At 38.4% G+C, this 25,000-nt stretch overlaps 4 protein-coding genes across 5 annotated transcripts in view; 1 reads left to right on the forward strand and 3 right to left on the reverse strand.

Moving 5' to 3' along the window:
• The window catches only part of kynu (kynureninase), a 16,843-nt gene extending 6,940 nt beyond the window's left edge, over nt 1-9,903 (reverse strand). The window contains exons 1-7 of the mRNA XM_077244035.1: nt 9,520-9,903; nt 8,974-9,094; nt 8,108-8,190; nt 7,852-7,913; nt 7,694-7,765; nt 7,449-7,523; nt 6,089-6,235 (exon numbers count right to left, since the gene is read on the reverse strand). Of these exons, the coding sequence (XP_077100150.1) occupies nt 6,089-6,235; nt 7,449-7,523; nt 7,694-7,765; nt 7,852-7,913; nt 8,108-8,190; nt 8,974-9,094; nt 9,520-9,709 (750 nt within the window). The 5' untranslated portion in view covers nt 9,710-9,903. The remainder of the gene's footprint in view (nt 1-6,088; nt 6,236-7,448; nt 7,524-7,693; nt 7,766-7,851; nt 7,914-8,107; nt 8,191-8,973; nt 9,095-9,519) is intronic.
• Nucleotides 9,904-13,789: 3,886 nt separating this feature from the next.
• Nucleotides 13,790-25,000, forward strand: part of lgals2b (lectin, galactoside-binding, soluble, 2b) — a 140,711-nt gene continuing 129,500 nt past the window's right edge. Inside the window, exons 1-5 of one of the 2 annotated variants that reach the window (XM_077244033.1) lie at nt 13,790-13,871; nt 14,286-14,375; nt 16,230-16,309; nt 17,254-17,422; nt 19,042-19,302. In XM_077244033.1, coding sequence (XP_077100148.1) covers nt 14,373-14,375; nt 16,230-16,309; nt 17,254-17,422; nt 19,042-19,188 — 399 coding nt within the window. In that variant the 5' untranslated portion in view covers nt 13,790-13,871; nt 14,286-14,372 and the 3' untranslated portion in view covers nt 19,189-19,302. Of the gene's footprint in view, nt 13,872-14,285; nt 14,376-16,229; nt 16,310-17,253; nt 17,423-19,041; nt 19,303-25,000 lie in introns of those variants that run through there. The other variant, XM_077244034.1, reaches the window with a different exon arrangement.
• On the reverse strand, nt 21,777-24,122 carry uts2r4 (urotensin-2 receptor 4). The gene is made up of 2 exons (XM_077244032.1): nt 21,924-24,122; nt 21,777-21,843 (listed from the first exon to the last, which is right to left on the reverse strand). The coding sequence occupies exon 1, from the start codon at nt 23,589-23,591 to the stop codon at nt 22,578-22,580; it is 1,014 nt and encodes a 337-aa protein (XP_077100147.1). The 5' UTR covers nt 23,592-24,122; the 3' UTR covers nt 21,777-21,843; nt 21,924-22,577.
• LOC143751431 (arf-GAP with dual PH domain-containing protein 1) overlaps nt 24,916-25,000 on the reverse strand; it is a 31,544-nt gene continuing 31,459 nt past the window's right edge. Inside the window, exon 11 of the mRNA XM_077244031.1 lies at nt 24,916-25,000. This exon is cut by the window's right edge and continues 277 nt beyond it. The gene's annotated coding sequence lies outside the window, so the exon portion shown is untranslated.

Raw genomic sequence — 25,000 nt, forward strand, 5'->3', positions numbered from 1 at the left:
TAGACAGTTAATATGACGTTCAGTGTAACACAGTAAAGAGAGTTAATATGTTGTTCAGTGTAACACTTACAGTAAAGAGAGTGAATATGTTGTTCAGTTTAACACTTACAGTAAAGAGAGTGAATATGTCGTTCAGTGTAACACTTACAGTAAAGAGAGTGCATATGTTGTTCAGTGTAACACTTACAGTAAAGAGAGTGAATATGTCGTTCAGTGTAACACTTAAAGTAATAGACAGTTAATATGACGTTCAGTGTAACACTTACAGTAAATAGAATGAATATGTTGTTCAGTGTAACACTTACAGTAATAGAGAGTGCATATGTTGTTCTGTGTAACACTTAGAGCAAAGAGAGTGAATATGTCGTTCAGTGTAACACTTACAGTAAAGAGAGTGCATATGTTGTTCAGTGTAACACTTACAGTAAAGAGAGTGAATATGTCGTTCAGTGTAACACTTAAAGTAATAGACAGTTAATATGACGTTTAGTGTAACACTTACAGTAAAGAGAATTAATATGTTGTTCAGTGTAACACTTACAGTAATAGAGAGTGCATATGTTGTTCTGTGTAACACTTACAGCAAAGAGAGTGAATATGTCGTTCAGTGTAACACTTACAGTAAAGAGAGTGAATATGTTGTTCAGTGTAACACTTACAGTAATAGACAGTTAATATGACGTTCAGTGAAACACTTACAGTAAAGAGAGTGAATATGTCGTTCAGTGTAACACCTACAGTAATAGAGAGTGCATATGTTGTTCAGTGTAACAATTACAGTAATAGACAGTTAATATGACGTTCAGTGTAACACTTACAGTAAAGAGAGTCCATATGTTGTTCAGTGTAACACTTACAGTAAAGAGAGTGAATATGTCGTTCAGTGTAACACTTAAAGTAAAGAGAGTGCATATGTTGTTCAGTGTAACACTTACAGTAATAGAGAGTGCATATGTTGTTCAGTGTAACACTTACAGTAATAGACAGTTAATATGACGTTCAGTGTAACACTTACAGTAATAGACAGTTAATATGACGTTCAGTGTAACACTTACAGTAAAGAGAGTGAATATGTCGTTCAGTGTAACACCTACAGTAATAGAGAGTGCATATGTTGTTCAGTGTAACAATTACAGTAATAGACAGTTAATATGACGTTCAGTGTAACACTTACAGTAAAGAGAGTGCATATGTTGTTCAGTGTAACACTTACAGTAAAGAGAGTGAATATGTCGTTCAGTGTAACACTTAAAGTAAAGAGAGTGCATATGTTGTTCAGTGTAACACTTACAGTAAAGAGAGTGAATATGTTGTTCAGTGTAACACTTACAGTAAAGAGAGTGAATATGTTGTTCAGTGTAACACTTACAGTAATAGAGAGTGAATATGTTGTTCAGTGTAACACTTACAGTAATAGAGAGTGAATATGTTGTTCAGTGTAACACTTACAGTAATAGAGAGTGAATATGTTGTTCAGTGTAACACTTACAGTAAAGAGAGTGAATATGTTGTTCAGTGTAACACTTACAGTAATAGACAGTAAATATGTTGTTCATTGTAACACTTACAGTAATAGAGAGTGCATATGTCGTTCAGTGTAACACTTACAGTAATAGACAGTTAATATGACGTTCAGTGTAACACTTACAGTAATAGAGAGTGCATATGTCGTTCAGTGTAACACTTACAGTAATAGACAGTTAATATGACGTTCAGTGTAACACTTACAGTAATAGAGAGTGAATATGTTGTTCAGTGTAACACTTACAGTAAAGAGAGTGAATATGTTGTTCAGTGTAACACTTACAGTAATAGAGAGTGCATATGTTGTTCAGTGTAACACTTACAGTAAAGAGAGTGAATATGTCGTTCAGTGTAACACTTACAGTAATAGACAGTTAATATGACGTTCAGTGTAACACTTACGGTAAAGAGAGTGAATATGTGGTTGAGTGTAACACTTACAGTAAAGAGAGTGAATATGTAGTTCAGTGTAACACTTACAGTAAAGAGAGTGGATATGTTGTTCAGTGTAACACTTACAGTAATAGACAGTTAATATGACGTTCAGTGTAACACTTACAGTAAAGAGAGTGAATATGTGGTTCAGTGTAACACTTACAGTAAAGAGAGTGAATATGTAGTTCAGTGTAACACTTACAGTAAAGAGAGTGTATGTGTCGTTCAGTGTAACACTTACAGTAAAGAGAGTGAATATGTTGTTCAGTGTAACACTTACAGTAAAGAGAGTGAATATGTGGTTCAGTGTAACACTTACAGTAAAGAGAGTGAATATGTAGTTCAGTGTAACACTTACAGTAAAGAGAGTGTATGTGTCGTTCAGTGTAACACTTACAGTAAAGAGAGTGAATATGTTGTTCAGTGTAACACTTACAGTAATAGACAGTTAATATGACGTTCAGTGTAACACTTACAGTAAAGAGAGTGAATATGTGGTTCAGTGTAACACTTACAGTAAAGAGAGTGAATATGTAGTTCAGTGTAACACTTACAGTAAAGAGAGTGTATGTGTCGTTCAGTGTAACACTTACAGTAAAGAGAGTGAATATGTTGTTCAGTGTAACACTTACAGTAAAGAGAGTGAATATGTTGTTCAGTGTAACACTTACAGTAAAGAGAGTGAATATGTCGTTCAGTGTAACACTTACAGTAAATAGAGTGCATGTGTCGTTCAGTGTAACACTTACAGTAATAGAGAGTGCATATGTTGTTCAGTGTAACACTTACAGTAATAGACAGTTAATATGACGTTCAGTGTAACACTTACAGTAATAGACAGTTAATATGACGTTCAGTGTAACACTTACAGTAAAGAGAGTGAATATGTCGTTCAGTGTAACACCTACAGTAATAGAGAGTGCATATGTTGTTCAGTGTAACAATTACAGTAATAGACAGTTAATATGACGTTCAGTGTAACACTTACAGTAAAGAGAGTGCATATGTTGTTCAGTGTAACACTTACAGTAAAGAGAGTGAATATGTCGTTCAGTGTAACACTTAAAGTAAAGAGAGTGCATATGTTGTTCAGTGTAACACTTACAGTAAAGAGAGTGAATATGTTGTTCAGTGTAACACTTACAGTAAAGAGAGTGAATATGTTGTTCAGTGTAACACTTACAGTAATAGAGAGTGAATATGTTGTTCAGTGTAACACTTACAGTAATAGAGAGTGAATATGTTGTTCAGTGTAACACTTACAGTAATAGAGAGTGAATATGTTGTTCAGTGTAACACTTACAGTAAAGAGAGTGAATATGTCGTTCAGTGTAACACTTACAGTAATATACAGTTAATATGTTGTTCATTGTAACACTTACAGTAATAGAGAGTGCATATGTCGTTCAGTGTAACACTTACAGTAATAGACAGTTAATATGACGTTCAGTGTAACACTTACAGTAATAGAGAGTGCATATGTCGTTCAGTGTAACACTTACAGTAATAGACAGTTAATATGACGTTCAGTGTAACACTTACAGTAATAGAGAGTGAATATGTTGTTCAGTGCAACACTTACAGTAAAGAGAGTGAATATGTTGTTCAGTGTAACACTTACAGTAATAGAGAGTGCATATGTTGTTCAGTGTAACACTTACAGTAAAGAGAGTGAATATGTCGTTCAGTGTAACACTTACAGTAATAGACAGTTAATATGACGTTCAGTGTAACACTTACGGTAAAGAGAGTGAATATGTGGTTGAGTGTAACACTTACAGTAAAGAGAGTGAATATGTAGTTCAGTGTAACACTTACAGTAAAGAGAGTGCATGTGTCGTTCAGTGTAACACTTACAGTAAAGAGAGTGGATATGTTGTTCAGTGTAACACTTACAGTAAAGAGAGTGAATATGTTGTTCAGTGTAACACTTACAGTAATAGAGAGTGCATATGTCGTTCAGTGTAACACTTACAGTAATAGACAGTTAATATGACGTTCAGTGTAACACTTACAGTAAAGAGAGTGAATATGTGGTTCAGTGTAACACTTACAGTAAAGAGAGTGAATATGTAGTTCAGTGTAACACTTACAGTAAAGAGAGTGTATGTGTCGTTCAGTGTAACACTTACAGTAAAGAGAGTGAATATGTTGTTCAGTGTAACACTTACAGTAAAGAGAGTGAATATGTTGTTCAGTGTAACACTTACAGTAAAGAGAGTGAATATGTCGTTCAGTGTAACACTTACAGTAAATAGAGTGCATGTGTCGTTCAGTGTAACACTTACACTAAAGAGAGTGAATATGTTGTTCAGTGTAACACTTACAGTAAAGAGAGTGAATATGTTGTTCAGTGTAACACTTACAGTAAAGAGAGTGAATATGTTGTTCAGTGTAACACTTACAGTAAAGAGAGTGAATATGTCGTTCAGTGTAACACTTACAGTAAAGAGAGTGGATATGTTGTTCAGTGTAACACTTACAGTAAAGAGAGTGAATATGTTGTTCAGTGTAACACTTACAGTAAAGAGAGTGAATATGTTGTTCAGTGTAACACTTACAGTAATAGAGAGTGCATATGTTCTTCAGTGTAACACTTACAGTAATAGACAGTTAATATGACGTTCAGTGTAACACTTACAGTAAAGAGAGTGAATATGTTGTTCAGTGTAACACTTACAGTAATAGAGAGTGAATATGTTGTTCAGTGTAACACTTACAGTAAAGAGAGTGAATATGTTGTTCAGTGTAACACTTACAGTAATAGAGAGTGCATATGTCGTTCAGTGTAACACTTACAGTAATAGACAGTTAATATGACGTTCAGTGTAACACTTACAGTAAAGAGAGTGAATATGTGGTTCAGTGTAACACTTACAGTAAAGAGAGTGAATATGTGGTTCAGTGTAACACTTACAGTAAAGAGAGTGCATGTGTCGTTCAGTGTAACACTTACAGTAATAGAGAGTGAATATGTTCACACCAGACGTGAATTGAGCGTCAAATTCGCGCCTGCCACCTCTAGTTACACTTTGAATCCATTCGCGCGTGAAGAGTGAAATTGATGCGCGTATAAAACAAAAGTTTGAAGCGAAATTTAGGCGCATCACGCGCGTCGGAGGTGAAATCTGTTGGCGGCCATCTTTTTACAAGACGGCTAATGTTGATCGAGCATTCATCGAGAGAGTCACCGCTCTGTATTTGCTCTGGAGATCAGAACAGCGGCGCAGGGATCATTGTCGCCGTATTTGGGTCCACCAGACCCTTCGGAGGTGAACCCAGTTTGGCAAGTTTCACCATTTGCTCCAGGAACTGCGCCTGGATGACGGCCGCTTTCAGCGGTTCTTCCGCCTGTCCCGCGCCCAGTTTGATGACCTGCTGTCCCACATCAGAGCGAGGATCACCCTCGACCTCGCCCATCTAATCTGTAATTTATTTTTGTTTTTCTGATAAATGGAGCCAGCCTAGGCTACTACAAAAGTGATTGAACTGTCCTGTGATTTTTTTCCCTCACACAACACTGTCCAGACACGAACTATGTTCTTGCAATAAAGAATGTTGGTTCTCTTTACATTAGAATAATAATAATGTTTCATATAATGTAGATTAGATATGGAATAAAAGGCATACAAAATGAATGTCTCATATATTAATATCAAGTTTTTATGTGATAAAATATTTACTTCACCACGGGACAGCAGCAAGCAGGCTCCTGATTGGTTAATGTGGCGCGTTAGAAGTTCCGATTTTTCAACTTGGGCGGCAGACACGAATTCGCATCAAACGTGTAAATCCACAAAAAGCACAAAATAAATCATTTGCGCGTAACGCACCAGACGCTCAATTCGCGCAATTCGCGCCATTCGCGCGAACTTGAAGCGCGAATGAGGCGAATTCGCGTCTACCGTGTCGCGCTCTACGCCTCATTCGCGCCGCAGGAATTTTTTACGTGCGTAACGTATCTTTGCATTGACTTAACATTTAAATGACTCGCGCTAGACGCTCTATTCGCGTCCGGTGTGAACGCACCATTGCAGTGAATATGTCGTTCAGTGTAACACTTACAGTAAAGAGAGTGAATATGTCGTTCAGTGTAACACTTAATATGCTTAATTAATACTAAATTGACCTGTGCGTGTCCAGCGCTGGTGATGGTCTCGATCTGGAACAGCTGACCGGTGTAATACTGGACTCCGCTGAGCATCACCAGAGCGATGGACTCGCCCTCCGACTCGATGAGCGACACAATGTCCTCCGTCCTAATGGTTTCCTCACCCTGAAACAGCCAACCAATCACAGCCCGTCACAGCCAATCACAGCCCGTCACAGCCAATCACAGCCCGTCACAGCCAATCACAGCCCGTCACAGCCAATCACAGCAGTCACAGCCAATCACAGCAGTCACAGCCCGTCACAGCCAATCACAGCCCGTAACAGCGGGTCACAGCCAATCACAGCCCGTCACAGCCAATCACAGCAGTCACAGCCCATCACAGCCAATCACAGCCCGTCACAGCCAATCACAGCAGTCACAGACGGTCACAGCCAATCACAGCCTGTCACAGCCAATCACAGCCCGTCACAGCCAATCACAGCAGTCACAGCCAATCACAGCAGTCACAGCCCGTCACAGCCAATCACAGCCAATTACAGCCAGTCACAGCCAATCACAGCCAGTCACAGCCAATCACAGCCCGTCACAGCCAATCACAGCAGTCACAGCCAATCTCAGCAGTCACAGCCAATCACAGCAGTCACAGCCAATCACAGCAGTCACAGCCAATCACAGCAGTCACAGCCAATCTCAGCAGTCACAGCCCATCACAGCCAATCACAGCCAGTCACAGCCAATCACAGCCAGTCACAGCCAATCACAGCCCGTCACAGCCAATCACAGCAGTCACAGCCAATCACAGCAGTCACAGCCAATCACAGCAGTCACAGCCCGTCACAGCCAATCACAGCCCGTAACAGCGGGTCACAGCCAATCACAGCAGTCATAGCCCATCACAGCCAATCACAGTAGTCACAGCCAATCACAGCAGTCACAGCCCATAACAGCCAATCATAGCCCGTCACAGCCTTCACAGCCAATCACAGCAGTCACAGCCAATCACAGCCCGTCACAGCCAATCACAGCCCGTCACAGCCAATCACAGCCCGTCACAGCCAATCACAGCCAATCAACACGTCACAGATCTCCGTGAGGTGAGGTCACTATATACAGGCCTTAAAACATGCAAGAAATAAAAAAGCAAAATGGAACTGTAGAATTGTTTAATCCTTTTCTTTTTGGAATTTTTTGCCCCTGTATAATTTTTCTACATTTCTGTTTTATTCTTTTATCTGTTTCCTTCAATGCTATTATGATTTAATAGATAAAAGTTGAATACATTGCAATCCTCTGTATGTATATGTTGTTATTGTTCTGTTATGCAAAAAAATTTAAAAAATTAAATCTGTAAATGGAGAAAAAGAAAAAAACAAACCTGTCTGGGTTTGATGATCAGCATGCTGTCCGCCACATTCATTCCTCTCAGCTGGATCTGCGACTCGATGGCGTACTGCAAGATTCACACACACACACACACACACACACACGCACACACGCATGCACACACACACACACACACACATGCTGTTTTTATAAAGTTATTGATGCCTTTTCACACTTGATGCTTCGACCTCTTGATCTGAACGTGAGTTTGTCGTTCCTGACGTTAAAGAAACATACATGATCCGACGGAAAGGCCTTGTCCTCCAGAAGAATTTTATGGCGTTTTGGTGTGGGTTTGTAGAAGGAAAGCTGAGAGAATCATAAAAAGAGGAGAATACTGTTAAAAAAATCAACACAGAGACAAAAAAAATTAGCAAATGTTCTTGTTTTTCTACCATGAGAAGATGCAGATTGACTGTCAGTCCGTTCATCAGAGCCACTTCCTCAGGTTTAGCACCTGTTTAAAGATAGATTCACTAGATCAGAAGCTCCAGTGATTAAATGAGGAGGTAAAGTGCTCTCTTTACCCTGTTTACCTTGACAGAACTTACCACATTATATCTGGAGACAGACGTATGGCATTTAAATCAGAAACAAAGATATGAAAAGCAAAAACAACAAACTGAAGTAACTGAGAAACTGTTTAATTACCCACAATCTTGGCCATCGAGCCCTCGAGGGTCTCTTCGGCCCAGGCCCAAGGTCGCGACCCCTGCGTGTGGCCATGAACGCCTCTGGGAACAACATGTGTTTAGGATTTATGGGATTTCCTTCAAACCATGGAAGAACATTTCAGAATATTTCTGTGATTTATTTTAATTAATTGTCTACAATTATACTGTAGTAGCAATAACTGTGAGAAAAAAAAGGTTAATGGAAACAGAAAAAATACTTCAGTGAGAACCTGTTAACCTGTTACCTGAAAGAAAAAATATTATTTTTAAAAAATAAATTACCTAATAATTCTGGAAATGTAAAAATAAAAAATAAAATTAATATTCTTTTTTGTTAAAAAATGTTTTATATTAATAATAATAAAATAAGTAAATTATAAATAATATTAATATTTAAACTATAATACATATTTAAATATTAAATAGTAATATTACAATTTTAAATTAATATTTAAAATAAATATTATATTAAATGTTGAAATTACCATATGATTTATTGTAAAAAAATAACATTTGATTTAACAAGAGAGAAATTATAAATAAGAACGAAATACATAAATTGTGCTTTAATAAATAAAATGTATTTTTGTAATAATTATTATGTATTTTTATGTAATTATATTCACTGAAATTACATCCTAAATCCTGATAAATAAATGTAAATTGTAAAACAAAAGGATAAATAAATGAATAATAAAAGAGGTGATTTGAAGTAAAACTACCTTGAAATTTAGAGTAAATATTTTATTTAACAAGACAATAAATATAAAAATTATGCCTTTAAAAATACAGCCTAAAACATTTTCACTGTATTTTATTATCAGCTGACAAATCATAACTCACATTTTGGCCCATTTCTCCAGCTCCTCGTCGATGTATTTTTTTGTGTTTTTCGGCTGTAGACCAAGTGAATTCCCAGCAAAATAAACACAATCCTCAGAACCGTCCACAAGCGACAGATCAGCTAAAAACAGACGAGAAATCAGATGATATATGAACCTGAGCAAATATATATTTATATTTTAATGCCATGAACCAGAACAATACAATGAGAAATAATCTTTTAAAGTAAAAAATAATAAGTAACTAAAGTAAAATAAAACAAAACAGTGCCAGAGGACAAGAACAAAATTAAAACTAATTAAAGAAAAAGGGTGCTACAATGCTTATAATAACAATAATAATAATAATAATAATAGACTCTTTCTCAGACTCAAAGTGCTAATACTTATAGTCTTATACCTGCTTACAATGCTATATTGAAATCTGAGCGTCATATCTCAAATCAGATGATTATGAATCTGAGCAAATCATGACGATGTAATCAGCGCGTCATATCTCATGCGACGCTCATGACCGCATCAGAAGTGTGATCAGTGTTTGACTCACTCTGGGGCAGGTCTGCTGTTCTGGGCATGAGGAACTCGTGTCTCAGGTGTCGCAGCGGGTCGAGCCGGTCCAGGTGTTCTGCCAGCCGGCGTGAGGTGGGTCTACAGCTCAGCTCCTGAGAGAGCCGGAGGATCATCTGCTTCGGGCTTTCCATGACCACATCCGTCTGACCCACCGCAGATATCCTCATATACTCTTATACACGACCAGCCAGTCCTCATATACTCTTATACACGACCAGCCAGGCCAAGCTGCAGAGACGCAGAGACTTTGACCCGTGAGACACGTCAGGCATGAGCTAATGATTTATACAGGTCACATCGGCTCTCACAACACACACACACACACACACACACACACACACACACACACACACACACACACACACACTTCCTGATGCTTTAGTTCATGATTCTTCCTCTACACATGGAGCCACTTCTGCTTTCAGAGTAAAACTGCAGACACACCCCTGGCCCTGCTCTCTGTTTCTGTCTGATTACAAACACTACACTTTCCCTAGTTCATCTACTTAGCTTTAAAGTTCCACTGTAGTCAATCATTTTATTATGGTGACATTTATATATTTATTTATTTAGGTGCCCCTTTTGACATATAAATCTCTGTGGTCCCCAGAATGTGTGTGTGAAATTTCAGTTTAAAATACCAGATCATTTATTATAGCTATTATAGCAAAAACGCGCTGTTTGTGTGTGTCTCTTTAAATGCAAATGAGCTGCAGCTCCGCCTCCGTTCAGAAGAGGGCGGAGTCTTTACACGAGCTTCAGAAACTCCGGCAATAACAAAACAGGCCAATCTCACTCATCCAGAATCCCAGAATAACCAGTAGCGAGTGCAGCCTTACGGAGAGACTCAGGAAGAGTTTCTGAATGTTAGTGGAGACATTTATGTAGTTGTTGTGGAGTTAAACTGATCATCTCATCATCATGTTGAACTTCTACACAAGTGTCCACAGTTCCTGAGGTGTTTATAAGACAGCGGTGACATGTTCTGGTCAATAGTGTTCAGTTCTCGTCTGTGCTCAACGACAGAACAGTTTCAGGCTTTGCTGGATCTTTTATCATTGCGTTAGAACTGGTCTCTGTTGTCGCTCGAGAAACATAATGTCGGCTGGTGTGTGTAAACGTGCAGATTAATATTATAATATTATAATAAAATCCTCTTCATATGGCTTATTTTCTGTAAAACTCATTTTTTGATCACAAAAATGACATATTTAAACATTCTTTCCATGAAAATCTTCATGCCTTAAACTGAATGTAACTCGACACCTTGCCTCATTTAGTATTCGGGGTTCTATGAATATGCAAATGAGCCCCGCCTCCACTCACTCACTCACTCAGAGATCCACTCGATGACGATCACACGTTGATCTGATTGGTTACAATGTAGTTTGTGACGTCAGAAACACCAGCAATTTCAAAGCGTGTTTTTGAGACTGTCTTTGGTTCACTGCAGTTTTAAGGAGAAAATACTCAGCAATGCTGTCGACTTATGAACTTTCTACGGAAGAGGATTAGGGCCAAGCAATAATAAAATAATAAAACCATCTCGAGTTTAAAGTCATTATAATGCGAAACTCGTTAAATTTCGAGAAAAAAACTGGAAATACAATCTTGAGAATAAACTCATTAAATATCGAAAATAAGGTCGTTGTGTTTCGAGAAAAAACTAGTTAAATTTTGAGAAAAAAGTCGAAATACAATCTTGAGAATAAACTCATTACATTTCGAAAATAAAGTTGTTGTGTTTCGAGAAAAAAACTCGTTAAATTTCGAGAAAAAAGTCGAAATAATCGTGAGAATAAATCGCTGGCTTATTACTTTAGGATCGTTGTTGGTTGTGTACGCCTCCATCAACAGAATGTATCGACTGTAATCATCTATACAGCCATTAATGGCAATGCCATACAGTTTTAATTTATCATCCATATGCCAGAGTGTATTTGTCCACTGGTTGTCATTGCATGTTGGACAAAAGCGAGTACATCGCGCAAATTGGACTGATTTTTTCTTCTAAAAAGAGCTAGCCGCTTGCAAATTCTCTTTAAAGTTTGTATGCTAATTCTGTCATAATTAGCTAAAGTTGATAGTATTTCTTTGTTACTGAAAGAAAGTCAAATATAGCTTGACTAAGTGACCCAACTCTGCCATGTCCTCTATCAGTAGGCTATGCAATGAACACTGAACGAATGTGTTATTCTCTACATTTCATTTCGACTTTTTTTCTCGAAACACAACGACTTTATTCTCGAAATGTAATGAGTTTATTCTCAAGATTGTATTTCGAGTTTTTTTCTCAAAATTTAACTAATTTTTTCTCGAGAAACAATGACTTTATTCTCGATATTTAATGAGGTTTTTTTTTCTCGAAATTTAACAAGTTTAATTTCGCATTATAATGACTTTAATCTCGAGATGGTTTTATTTTTTTATTATTGCTTGGCCCTAATCCTCTTCCGTAACTTACACATGGTTTGTGTTAAAGCATATTAAAAACACCACATAGACTTTAACTATTAAAGTAGATGAATGAATGAATGAATGAATGAATGAATGAATGAATGAATGAATAAATGAATGAATGAATGAATGAATAAATGAATGAATAAATGAATGAATGAATGAATAAATGAATGAATGAATGAATGAATGAATGAATGAATGAATGAATGAATGAATGAATGAATAAATGAATGAATGAATGAATGAATGAATAAATGAATGAATGAATGAATGAATGAATAAATGAATGAATGAATGAATGAATAAATGAATGAATGAATGAATAATGAATGAATGAATGAATGATCAGGGCCTAGAGCAGGGGTCTCCAACCGTTTTTCATTTGAGAGCTACTTTTTAAAAATGAAAGTGGCCGAGAGCTACTCATGTAATACAGTACTTAAATCTCTTGAATAGTTTCTCATAACTCTGATATTAACAACTATCTAAACTGTTTTAGACCTAAAAGAGCTTTTGGAGGCCTATATATGTCACCCTTAAATGTCAGAGATAAGAACAGAATCAGAGATTTTTTTTATTATTTTTTTTATAGAAAATTGTTTGCATATTATACTGTAAAAACACATAATTATATACATTTGAAATAACGAACTTAAGCACGCAAATACGTGAACGACCCCTTGGCGAGCTACCTCCAATCAGGAGCGAGTGTTGGAGACCCCTGGCCTAGAGTATGTCACATTAAAGTTGGCATGAAATAAAAATTCACCAATTTTCTAAATGCATGTTATTGTGAACAATTCACGCTCGAAGCGCTCAACCAATCACAACACACTGCTCCAGCCGACCAATCAGAGCACAGTGTGCTTTTCAGAGGGAGGGGCTTCATAGAGACAGGAAGTAAACAGAGCGTTACTGACAGACTGGGAAGAGAGGAGCCGCAACAATGGAGAATATGAGCAAAATAATCAAGATTCAAGCAGGAAAACCTGTTCTAGTAGAGCCTGAAACAACATCCAGACTTTGAGAAAAGGCACAATATGGCCTAATTAACAAGCTTCCATAAACACACAAATCGAGTTGTCGTGTTTTAAAGACACAGTACATATAAATGATGAATGTGAGTATGATTCTCCTCACACATATCTCTCTGTGAACATTCAGATGAACACGGAGTCTGTGATGAGACTTTCACACTGAGATGTTTCTGATCACAGATCCAGGCATCAAGCGTGTTCAATGTGTCGATCCGAGGGTGAAAGACTTCATTACGTCCAGATGAATGACCAGGACTGACCGTGAGAAACACACTCATGTAGAAACATGGACTGAACAAAACCAGCTCACATCAATCACAGCTGAAGAGAAAATCTCCATTTTCTGTGGTAACTATCAGGAAAACACACTTATTCTGGCATTGTCCTTACTCTGTGTGTTATATTGTGGTTTAAGTACAGAAATGTATCACACTTTTATGGCAAAATGTACTTTTTGGCTTCATTGATTGTTCTGAAGATGATGATAAATGTTTTTAATCATTTACTTATATGTTTGATCAAAGTATACTAATAAGAACCCTAACATTATGGTTTTGTTGACTGAAGTGAAACTACATAGAGACTCTTTGAAAAAGTAAATGTTTGAGTTTTCATTGTGTTGAGCGTCTGTCTTCCCTATGCTGTCATTTGATCTTGTTCCCTATGATTAATCATTATGTTCACCTGTTCTGTTCATTATCACATTACTTCTCCTTGTTATGTAAGACCTGAGTTTGTGTAATGTTGGTAGTTTCTCTGTTCTCCTGAATTATATATCTAAAGACTTAATCTACTCGCCTTCGTTCGTGAGATATCTGCATTGCAGCCAACCGTGAGGGAAAGATAAGTTTCTAAATAAGTATTTATTTGATTTTGTTGTTATTTTTCCTTTATTTATGGATTACCCAAACATATAGTGTTTTTTTTTTTTTTTTTGCAATTGAACAAATGTTTTGTTCATGATAATGTTCCTTGAATAAAAAAGCTGAGTAATAATTATAGTTGGAGTTTATCATGTACACTAATCTAGAGAAGCTGAATCAAAACTGATTTGTTAGTGTCGGTTCCCACAAAAGCCTTCCTAACATATGCTCTATATTATTAGAGATATGTGGACTGTAGTATGTGATGTTATCATGCAGCTCTGGGTCAAAGATTGAATCAAGAGTCTAATCATGAGGGAATCATATTGATTGATTCAGTTGAGTGTGATTGATTCAGTCTCTGCTCTCTTCCTATTGGACAGGGTTTTTGAGCTCCGCCTCCTGGGTTTATAATGAGGAGCGTCAGGTGAACGAGACACACAGCTGCAGCTCCACCACCAAACAACAAGATGGTAAGTGACTATTATATCATATTATAGTGTATTATAAATTATATTGTATTATATATTATAATATATTAAATTCTATTAGTCTCATAGGCGCTCTGAATCAACAGCATCAGCTGATGATATCACCATTTCCTCTGGTGAAATCTCACTGTAAACTAATGCTGCAACACTGTGATTGCAAAATGAAATGAAGTGAATTCATGAGGAAATTAACATGAAATAATCCAAAATTTGGCAAGATTTAATATGTCATGCTAATATTTACTAATTAACCTAAAAAAAAGTATATAATGATTTCCAGGCAAACATAAATGGCTGCAAAATGCTTTAATATAAATGCATTAAACACTACAGCTGAATCTGCCACTGATGAGTTCCTACAAATGACTAGTTTTTAGTGATCAAAGAGTTTGTGTGAATGTCAGACGGGCTGAAACCGATACACAGTGACATGCTGTTACGTGGATTTTACGTTTACACTACAACGATATGCTTAAAGCAGAGACGTTTATTCTTTGAGTTTTCCACGTACAGACGACACCATTGTCAAAGCGATCTCCATTCACACGGATCCGCGAAAACGACTAAAAACGCTGTATTCTGCTGCCAGGCCAGTAGATGGCGATGAAACACTACAGACTGAACACGTAATGTGCATGTGCATGATGTCAGCGTTTTCACAGATTCGCGTTTTCGTCGCTTCATTTTTAAAAACTTGTACTTTGAATCACGTTTTCAAAAGTTTGCATTTTTAGGCACTCAAAACGCTGTTGTCGCGTAAATAAATGGACGAAACGCATCAAAAGTTTTACGTTTTTTTTTTAGTTGAAAACGGTGTCGGGTAAAGTGGAGATTTCAAGGGGAGAAATTTCTTAAGTTTCTGCAGCATTGAAACGTTACACAGATTATTAGGCTTGCTTATAATAACACACACTCATTCTGCAATATAACATTTATCAGAAAGCCATCGATATACACGTGCATGGCTGTTTTTACCCCAGTTTTGGATCAAATATGGACAAGCCCAACCGTTGGGTTAAATATTAATTAAAATATTTAACCCACTGTTTGGGTTTGTCCATATTTGACCCAAACTTGGATTGAAATAACCCAGCATTTTTTAGTGTAATATAGAGACCAAAATGTGGTGCAAATCAAAGCTATTTGATGCTTGAGTTTTGCTCGTCTGCCTTGATTATCAGTGTTAATCGTGTCATTCTGGGTCTGTATGTCGTCTGTAAGCACTGAGGTGTGTTAGATCAAATGTTTGCTCAGGATCTTCCTGTTTGTGTCTTTATGACTTGATTATCCGAGGTTTATCATTAACGTTGGGTTTGGTCGCTCAGATAACAGTCAAACAACCGTTCCTCTTATCGACAGCATCAGGAATCACAGGTTAAACAGTAATTTAACATATCCGTCATCGCTCTGGAGAAACTATAAACTGTGGGAGCCTCTCGCAACTGAGTCCAAGTCACGTTATATCCGTGTCATAATCGGTAGTTGATCACACTGCAATGAAGATGATATCACTCAAAGTCTTTAATGAATAATCACAACATGAAACTCTGTAGAATCCAGGCAAGGTAACAGAGACCCGGAGACACTAACAAAACCAGACAAAACTCAAATAAAATCTGAGGACTTAAATACAAGAAACAAACACTGCGACACAGATGAACAGAATGACAAATCAAATCATTAACCAAGGCAACTAATAATGAAACCAACAGCAGGGAAAAAGAAAAGACGGAAAACCGTTTTAAAATCGAACATAACTGTGATAATCAGTAAAACGCAAGCCGACCTGAGACTGATGACTTAATCCCTCATGGTGTTTTCCTCCGTATCTAACAGGTGTTCACCATAAATGACATGAGCTTTAAGGCCGGGATGGAGATGAAGGTTTCTGGAAAGATCAAACCGGCCTGTGAAGGGTACGTATAACCGGCAACGTTGATAAAACATTCATTCAAGGTTGTCTGCTCTTTAATAATGGTCTCAACTTTATTTATACATCATTCGTGGAATTTCAGTTGGATGTTCATGTAACGTTTTTTTTTTTTTTAAATGTAACTAATTGTTTCAAAACGTTCAGAGAACATTTAATAATAATGTGCCCATAATATTTGAAGAATGATACAATGGAATGTTCCCTTAACATTCATATATAAAAAAGAAACAACCTTTTAAAAACTGGATGTTTTCAGAGAACAAACATTGATAGAAAATTAGCTTGATAGGAACGCTAGCAGAATGTTTTTAAACCTTATTTTTGTAAGCTGTGCATATAAACCAAGCGGCATCCTTCCGGTCTCTCTATTGAATCAACACTGAAGTGACTTAAACTGCAGTTCATCGACTGGCCACTAGAGACCGGCTGCAGAAGAGACTCAATCCCATAGACATCAATGTTAAAATGCCCAACTTTACAGTAGAAATAAACATGTTCACAGCCTGGTGCAAAAAGTGGTTTTGGTCCAGATAGTTAATTTTGCCCTTCATGACGACTGTGAGGGGGGTGAATATTTTTATAACTCATTCGTTTAAATGATATTAAACCTTAAAGTTCTGCATAATTAAGGGCGTGGCCACTTGACTTTGCTGATGTCACTACTAGCCATTTGTCTGCTAGCGTTAGCGTCATGTAACCTCAGCTAATCCGCCTCGCTGCACATTCTCGTTTATCTGGGAGTGACTCAGCCAAGATGGCGACGGCTGGCTCCGCCCACTTTGGGCTTAAAAAACGCTCTTCAGAAACACTACTGGTGACGTCACGCACACTACGTCCATATGTTTTTACTAAGATAAAGACAGAAGACGGTTTTGTAAAAGAGCTAAAGGCCATAAAGGTGTCCTCTAATGTGTCTCTGGTCCTCAGGTTCTCGATCAACATCGGCCACGACGCAGAAGCAATCGCCCTTCACTTCAACCCTCGTTTCCACAGCAGGGGCGACACCAACACCATCGTGTGCAACTCCAAACAGGGCGGATGGGGATCCGAGCACCGCGAGGGGTGCTTCCCCTTTCAGCAGGGCGAGGAGTTCAAGGTGAGCGACCTCTGACCTCTGACCTCTGGCACATCTCAAACCACTCATGATCAATAGGTCATGAAAAAAGTTTTCCCATTACTTTAAATCATCAAAATAATGCTAGTTATACAAGATTCAACTAGGCAAGATTTTAGAAAATAAATTGTACAGCCATTTTGATCACACTTAATTTAAGGCAGAATGCTTTTAAGCTGAATTAAGTGGACTTTTTTTAAAAGCGATGAGACTAGAAGAACAGTGGTGCTGTCCTGAGAAAATTAAAATGCGTTTAACAATCACATTGGAGACATTTTACATTCATTGTTCTGGATTTCTGTCATTTAAAGTCCCCCGTTGTCATTTTTATCCCTTAAAACTCATCTTTGATCACCAAAATTATTATTATTTGTTTTTTTTCTTGAAAAAAAATCTTCATGCCTTAAACTGAATGTAACTCGACACCCTTGCCTCATTTAGTATGTGCGGTTCTATGAATATGCAAATGAGCCCCGCCTCCACTCACTCACTCACTCACTCACTCAGAGATCCACTCGTTGACGATCACACGTTGATCTGATTGGTTACAAGGTAGTTTGTGACGTCAGAAACACCAGCGATTTCAAAGCGTGTTTTTGAGACTGTCTTTGGTTCACTGCAGTTTTAAGGAGAAAATACTCAGCAATGCTGTCGACTTATGAACTTACACATGGTTTGTCTTAAAGCCACCACATAAAAACACCACATAGACATATAAACAATATTAAAAGCTGGATTTACACCACAGGGAAACTTGTAAAAGTCTTTTGGTCTACGAACTACAAATTTCACGTTGGCGAAGCACAACATTCAGTGTTCAACACTCCAGTGTAAATCCACCAATACTGGCTGAGATGAAGCTTTGTTCAGTGTAAAGATGCTCTAAATAGATGTAGATCAAACCTGAACCTTTATCTGTGTGTTCTTTGACCAGTTCTGCAGTGTTTCCAGTATCTGGATTTAGTCAGTTCACAGATTACAGAAACTCATGGCACAATGAGTCATAAAGAGTTACCCTTTAACTATACATGCAATAACCCGCCCACCCGTAGATGTTTGAGGATGAATAATGCTGCCATCCCACACTTATAATAACTCTGCACTTTAATACATTCATTCCCAAAATGTACATTTTGAACATTCAGAAATAACATATGTGCAAAAAAAAAAAAAAAAAAATGTGTAAATTCATAAGTCGACAGCATTGCTGAGTATTTTCTCCTTAAAACTGCAGTGAACCAAAGACAGTCTCAAAAACACGGTTTGAAATCGCTGGTGTTTCTGACGTCACAAACTACCTTGTAACCAATCAGATCAACGTGTGATCGTCAACGAGTGGATCTCTGAGTGAGTGAGTGGAGGCGGGGCTCATTTGCATATTCATAGAACCGCGCGTACTAAATTAAGCAAGGTGTCGAGTTACATTCAAGATATTTTGAGACATGAATACATTTTTTTTAAGGGCTAAAACTTTAAATATGTAATTTTGGTGATCAAAGATGAGTTTTTAGGGATACAATTATTGACTACAGGGGGACTTTAATATGATGACGTTCAAAAGCGTTTTAAATATCTCCGTGTTTCCGTGTCTCTCCCAACAGCTGACCATCACCTTCAACAACGACACTTTCTACGTTAAGCTCCCAGAAGGCACCATGATGAGCTTCCCAAACCGCTTCGGCGACGACTGTTTCAAACACGTGCATGTGAAGGGAGACGTCAAGGTCATCAGCATTAAGGTCAAATGAGCAGGAATCGCTCCGGTCTTCAGTGTGTCAGACCTCGTGATCTTCACCAGATTCTGTGTTCAGTGAATGTACCAAAGCAAGTGTCAAATAAACCCACTGACGAATGTGAAACGACTCGCTGTTTCTCTGAGTGTTCTTTGTGTTCGAGCAGTGTGATATGGTGATAAAACTATATATATATATGTATGTGTGTGTGTATTATATACCCTATTGAATAACGTATACTTTATTGTATTTGAAATATATTCTCTTTTTCAATAGTATACATTGCAAATATAATAACAACATTTTTTACTATCTTTAAATATATAAGTATATTAGCATCATTTCACAATACAACTTTTTTTATTTTCACAATACAACTTTTAACACACTTTAAAATAATTGTACTTTAGTATATTTCATAAAAATATATTTTAGAATAATGTACTTGAAGTGAAAATTGTTTATTTTTTAAAAGTGTATTTATTTGTACATTTCTTAATTATATTTTTAACTGCGTGCTGAAAAAGATCATTGTAACAATGCATTGAAAGTATACTTTCAAAATGCATTATAGTATATTGTACAAAGTATAGTTAAGTAATAGCCTATTTGTTAATTTATGTGCATTTGTTATTGAAGACAAAGTGTGCAATTTGAAGTATTTAGAATGAGCCAAAGGTATTACTGAGCATATACTTTTTTACTCAAATATAATACAGTTGTATGTTTCGAAGACACTATAATGAATTTATGTACTTGTACATAAATAACGTACACTTTAATATCAAGCATGTAATTAGTCCCTACACAGGCATATATATATAATGACACAAAGTAACTATAAGCATACTTGAAGTTGTTTCAATTAATGACACAAAGGTACACTAAATACACTTAAAGTTATGCTTTCAATTATAACTAAAATATACTTAGTACAAAATGAGTTGCTCCAAAATAGCACACTTCAAGTTAACTAATCATTAACACACTTGAAGTACTAAATGAGTCTGGCTGCAAGTATACTTAGCATATTTTTTTTCACCAGGGTAAATGTATGTATATATATATGAACTTCCTTTGAAAAGAATCTGAAATTTTGAATCATCAGATGAGAAAGCTGAAAACTGTCACTGTGATTTCATATCTGTCAGAAAGAATCATTTAACTTTGTTCTGTATTTTTTCATTGTGTTATATGATTGAGTTCAGTTCAGAGCAACAGGATCCTCATGATAATTTACAGAGAGACTCGAAAAGGTCCGAAGCAAGAGCCGAGGAATGTGACGGACAGAAAACAGATTCCACACACACACACACACACACACACACACACACACACACACACACACACACACACACACACACACACACACACACACACACACACACACACACACACACACACACACACACCGCCATTTAAGAGTTCACTTGCCAGTTGTCTAAATGATCATGAGTGAATGAACTTTATTTAGCTTAAACATTTTAATAATTTAACTTGTGAGGAGAGAGTATTGCATGAATTATTTTAAATTAATCTCAAAAGCCCACAGGTAAAAAGAAATAAAATCATAGCAAGCACTATAAAGACAGTCCATCAGTGTAATTAATATTTAAAACTTACAGCTACTATACAGATTCAACTTATATTGAGCAGCGATTCTCTGATGCAAATATGGATCTCAGGTCTGATCCGACGGGTCACACACAGTTAAAAACAACGATAGAAACAAATAATAAAATTATAACCATTAACCATATTATCATGTATAGTGAGGACAGCAAATAGCGACTTATCAGCTTATCAAAGGGAAGAGAAACACTTCCCGAACCCCATATCTTCTGCTGTTGATGTGTCCAATCGAACACTACAGTGCTTCAGCAAGTCATCTGACACTCATTGATATGGCAAATATTAATACATGATCAACATGCACCAATGCTACATTTTTCGAAATGTCATAATCATTTTTTAACAAACAAGTATTTATTACTTCAATGAGCTCATTGTTTCTGCCTTAAATTATTACATTGTTTAAATGAATAAATTTTTAGCTAGCTGTGATACATATCTGAAATACATAACTTACTCTAAATGGTAATGTGGACTGAATTGAATTGAATGAATAATAAGACCCAAATATAAATATTAAGTCACAATGATCCAATGGTAGGTTCATCTCCTGAAGAGTGAAATACTGTGACACTTTCAGAACAATGATCTGTTTGTTTGAGCAGACCGTCAACTCCTGACTCAACCAATCACATGATCCAAACAGTCTGACTGACCAATGACAGACGAAGGAAGTGTTTGAGAAACCTGTTGGAGACAATCAATAGGTGTGTTCAGGTCGTCTGCTCTCTAATTGCTCTCACAGTACTTTAATATCAAACAAGGATTGGTTTGTGCAGCGCCGCTTAAAGTCGGACACACCTATTATTCTGAGAGGTTGCTCACTGCAGAGCCAATGGCTGGAGCTTAACGTCGACTCTGAACGTCGAGCTCCTAAACTCTGAATGTAATGGGTGGAGCTTGAGGTCGAGCTCCTCCTATCTGGGGCATAATGGGTGAAGCTTGACGTCGAGCTCCTCTTCTCTTGGCGTAATGGGTGAAGCTTGACGTCGAGCTCCTCCTTTCTGAATGTAATGGGTGGAGCTTGAGGTCAAGCTCCTCCTCTCTGGGCATAATGGGGTAAGCTTGATGTCGATCTCCTCTGTTGGGCATAATTGGTGAAGCTTGACGTCGAGCACCTCCTCTCTGGGCATAATGGGTGGAGCTTGATGTCAAGCTCCTCCTCTCTGGGCATAATGGGTGGAGCTTGACATCGAGCTCCTCCTCTCTGAATGTAATGGGTGGAGCTTGTCATCAAGCTCCTCCTCTCCTGGCATTATGGGTGGAGCTTGTCATGAAGCTCCTCCTCTCTGGGCATAATGGGTGGGGCGTGACGTCGAGCTCCTCCTCTCCTGGCATAATGGGTGGAGCTTGACATCACGCCCCTCCTCTCTGAGTGTAATGGGTGGGGCTTGTCATCAAGCTCCTCCTCTCTGTGCACAATGGGCAGAGGTTGACGTTGAGCTCCTCCTCTCTGAATGTAATGGGTGGAGCTTGATGTTGAGCTCCTCCTCTCTGGGCATAATGGGTGGAGCTTGACGTCGAGTTCCTCCTCTCTGGGTGTAGGTTAGGTCCACCCATTACATCCAGAGAGGGGGAGCTGGACGTCATCTGGCTCTGCAGTAAGCACCACTTGTTTAGTTTTGCAATTTTGTTGCGTGCAGCGATGACACATTTTTGATACTTTTGAACGTTTTAGTAATGATGAGTAATGAGTAATGAAAAAATATAACTAGAAATCAGGGGATATCAGCTATTTTTGTTTAAGTCACATTACACTCTCACAACAGAAGTCATCCTATCTGATCCTGGAGCGCGTTGATCCCCGCGGCCGACCCCTTGTCCCCGCGACTCGACCCCGAGGATTGACCTCTCTGGGCCAGGTAGTCACGGTAGTTGCGTGTCAGTAGCGTGAAAAGCAGTGGGTTGATGCAGCTGTTTCCGTACGTCAGGCAGGTGACGAAGAAGTTGACGTAGGTGTGAGCGGCGGGTGACAGCGAGCGGAGCGACTCTGACGAGAAGAGCTTGGCCATCTGCCAGCCCCAGAACGGCAGAAAACACGCCCAGTACGCCAAAACAATCCAGAAGATCATTCCCACCACTTTGTGTTTCAGTGTGCCCCGGCGGATGGATGTCGAGGATCCGCGGGTCAGGTTGGCTTGAGCAGCCCAGTACCGGCGGGCGAGACCCGCGTAGAGTCCGACCATCAGCAGGCCGGGCAGGAGCATGCTAGTGACGAAGAGCACGGTGAGATACGCTTTAAAGGCCTCGGGCGTCCATGTTGGGAAGCATATGCGTTTAACAAGTCCCACTGTTGCAGGACGTCCCTCTCGGAGTCGGATCATCACCATCATCGGGAGCGTTAGCACAAACGCGGCTGCCCAGATTCCCAACGCCATTAGCCAGTGTCCACGTGTGGTCGAGCGTCGTGCGCGGAAAGGCGTGGCAACGGCGCGGTAGCGCTCCAAACTCATCGCTACCAAAACAAACACACTCGCGTGCATTGTGAGCAGATCCAGACTCAATAGCAACCGGCAGCCCATTTCCCCGAAGAACCAATCGTGGGCGAAATACGTGCAGACTACGAATGGGATGGTTCCCAGATAGAGTAGATCAGCCGCCGCCAGATTGAGGATGAAGACGTATAAGGATCCGGCGCGCCGAAGCGTAGCCGAACGCATGATGGCGAGGGTGTACAGGTTACCCGTCACGCCCAGAACACACATGGTGATCAGGGTGGCACCCAGAAGTGGAGTGACCCAAACTACTCCCGCGCCTCCCAGCGCCACAGCACTGCCGTTACTCATGATCCGGAAGACGGGGAAAATGAGTTTGAATGTTTCCTATAAAACTCAGCTCTTGTTTGCACTTAAAAATAAAGGTTCTTCAGGGGCATCTGAACACTTTTGCATTCCATTGCACAAAAGAAACTTTAAAGTGGAAAAAAAAGGTTATTAAAATGATGGTTTTCTTCAGAAGCATTTACTGAAAAGTTCCCAAAATGGTTCCTCTATGGCATCGCTGGGAAAACACTCTAATGTAACATCTGTGGCAGAAAAAGCCTCTTCGAACATCAAAGTACTACATGAACGTGGAGCGACTGACTTACAACTCCTTCGGCAAAAAGTCCTAAACATTCCCATGATCCAACTCATCGTAGAACGAAGCGCCGTCCGTGAGATCACAGATGTGATGTTCTCCAGCTCTGGTTGTGTTGAGACTTTGGTTTCTGTTGTGTCTGCAGGATTCTCTCGTGTCCATCTCTTCTCTCTCTCTCTTTCTTTCTCTCTCTTTCTCTCTCTGTCTCCCCCCCTCTCTCTCTCTTCTCTCTCTCTGTCTCTCTCTCTCTCTCAGGTAGGTGTGATCTGACGTTCAGCGTTTGAGCCACTCAAATGTCTCCGAACACCCTGGTGCCGTTTCACACACCCCGATCATGAGCAGAACTCAATAATCTTCCATTCACACCAACGTACAAACACACACAGCACACGAATATCCTTTAGCTCACGTGAGCGATCACCTCACAAACAAATGAAGATTATTAGATTATTTTATTAAAAATAATGTTTGCTCATGTTGCTCTAAATCTATTTAGTTTATATCTTCTCCAAAAAGCTCTTAAACCTCATTTGTCACCATGTACATTCAAATATCTGAATGAACGGTCATGTGACACTTGAACCCATCAGATCTGAGAAGTGTAGCAGAGGGGAAGATTTACAGTGAATACTTTAATATGAGCCTGTTCATTACACAAAGCATCATATGACAGGAAACATGGAATTACAGTGCATTGCGAAAGTATTCATACCCCTTAATTTTTTCACATTTTGGTAAGCTGCAAACTTTTTGCAAAGTTGCAAAGTTGTCACAAATTTGGATTTTCCTTAGTTATTGTGGGGTATTGAGACTGAAATTAAAAAAATTGATATCATAAGGTTGGCAAAATGTAAAAAGGTGAACACTTTTGCAAGCAAAGTTTTATGACACTTATGAGGCCTTTTGGTTGTTTTTTGAGGATTGATGTCGTGGCTACAAACTGTTGAACATTCTGCTAAACATCTCTTTTATGTTCTGCAGAGAAAAGAAAAGGGGTTTGGAACGACATGGAAGAGAAAAAATTATCAATCATTTTTGTCTGAACTATTCCTTTATTATGTGAAGAAAAGCATGTTTAGAACCAGATAATTGGCTTTTACATTAAACAGCTGAATTC

Source organism: Siphateles boraxobius, unplaced genomic scaffold (genome assembly GCF_051911475.1).
Source record: "Siphateles boraxobius isolate OS27281-9 unplaced genomic scaffold, OSU_SipBor_1 258, whole genome shotgun sequence".
NCBI classification, from domain to species: domain Eukaryota; kingdom Metazoa; phylum Chordata; class Actinopteri; order Cypriniformes; family Leuciscidae; genus Siphateles; species Siphateles boraxobius.

Coding starts and splice junctions, on each gene's coding strand:
- uts2r4 (XM_077244032.1), bottom strand. CDS start 23,591: ATGAGTAACGGCAGTGCTGTGGCGCTGGGAGGCGCGGGAGTAGTTTGG.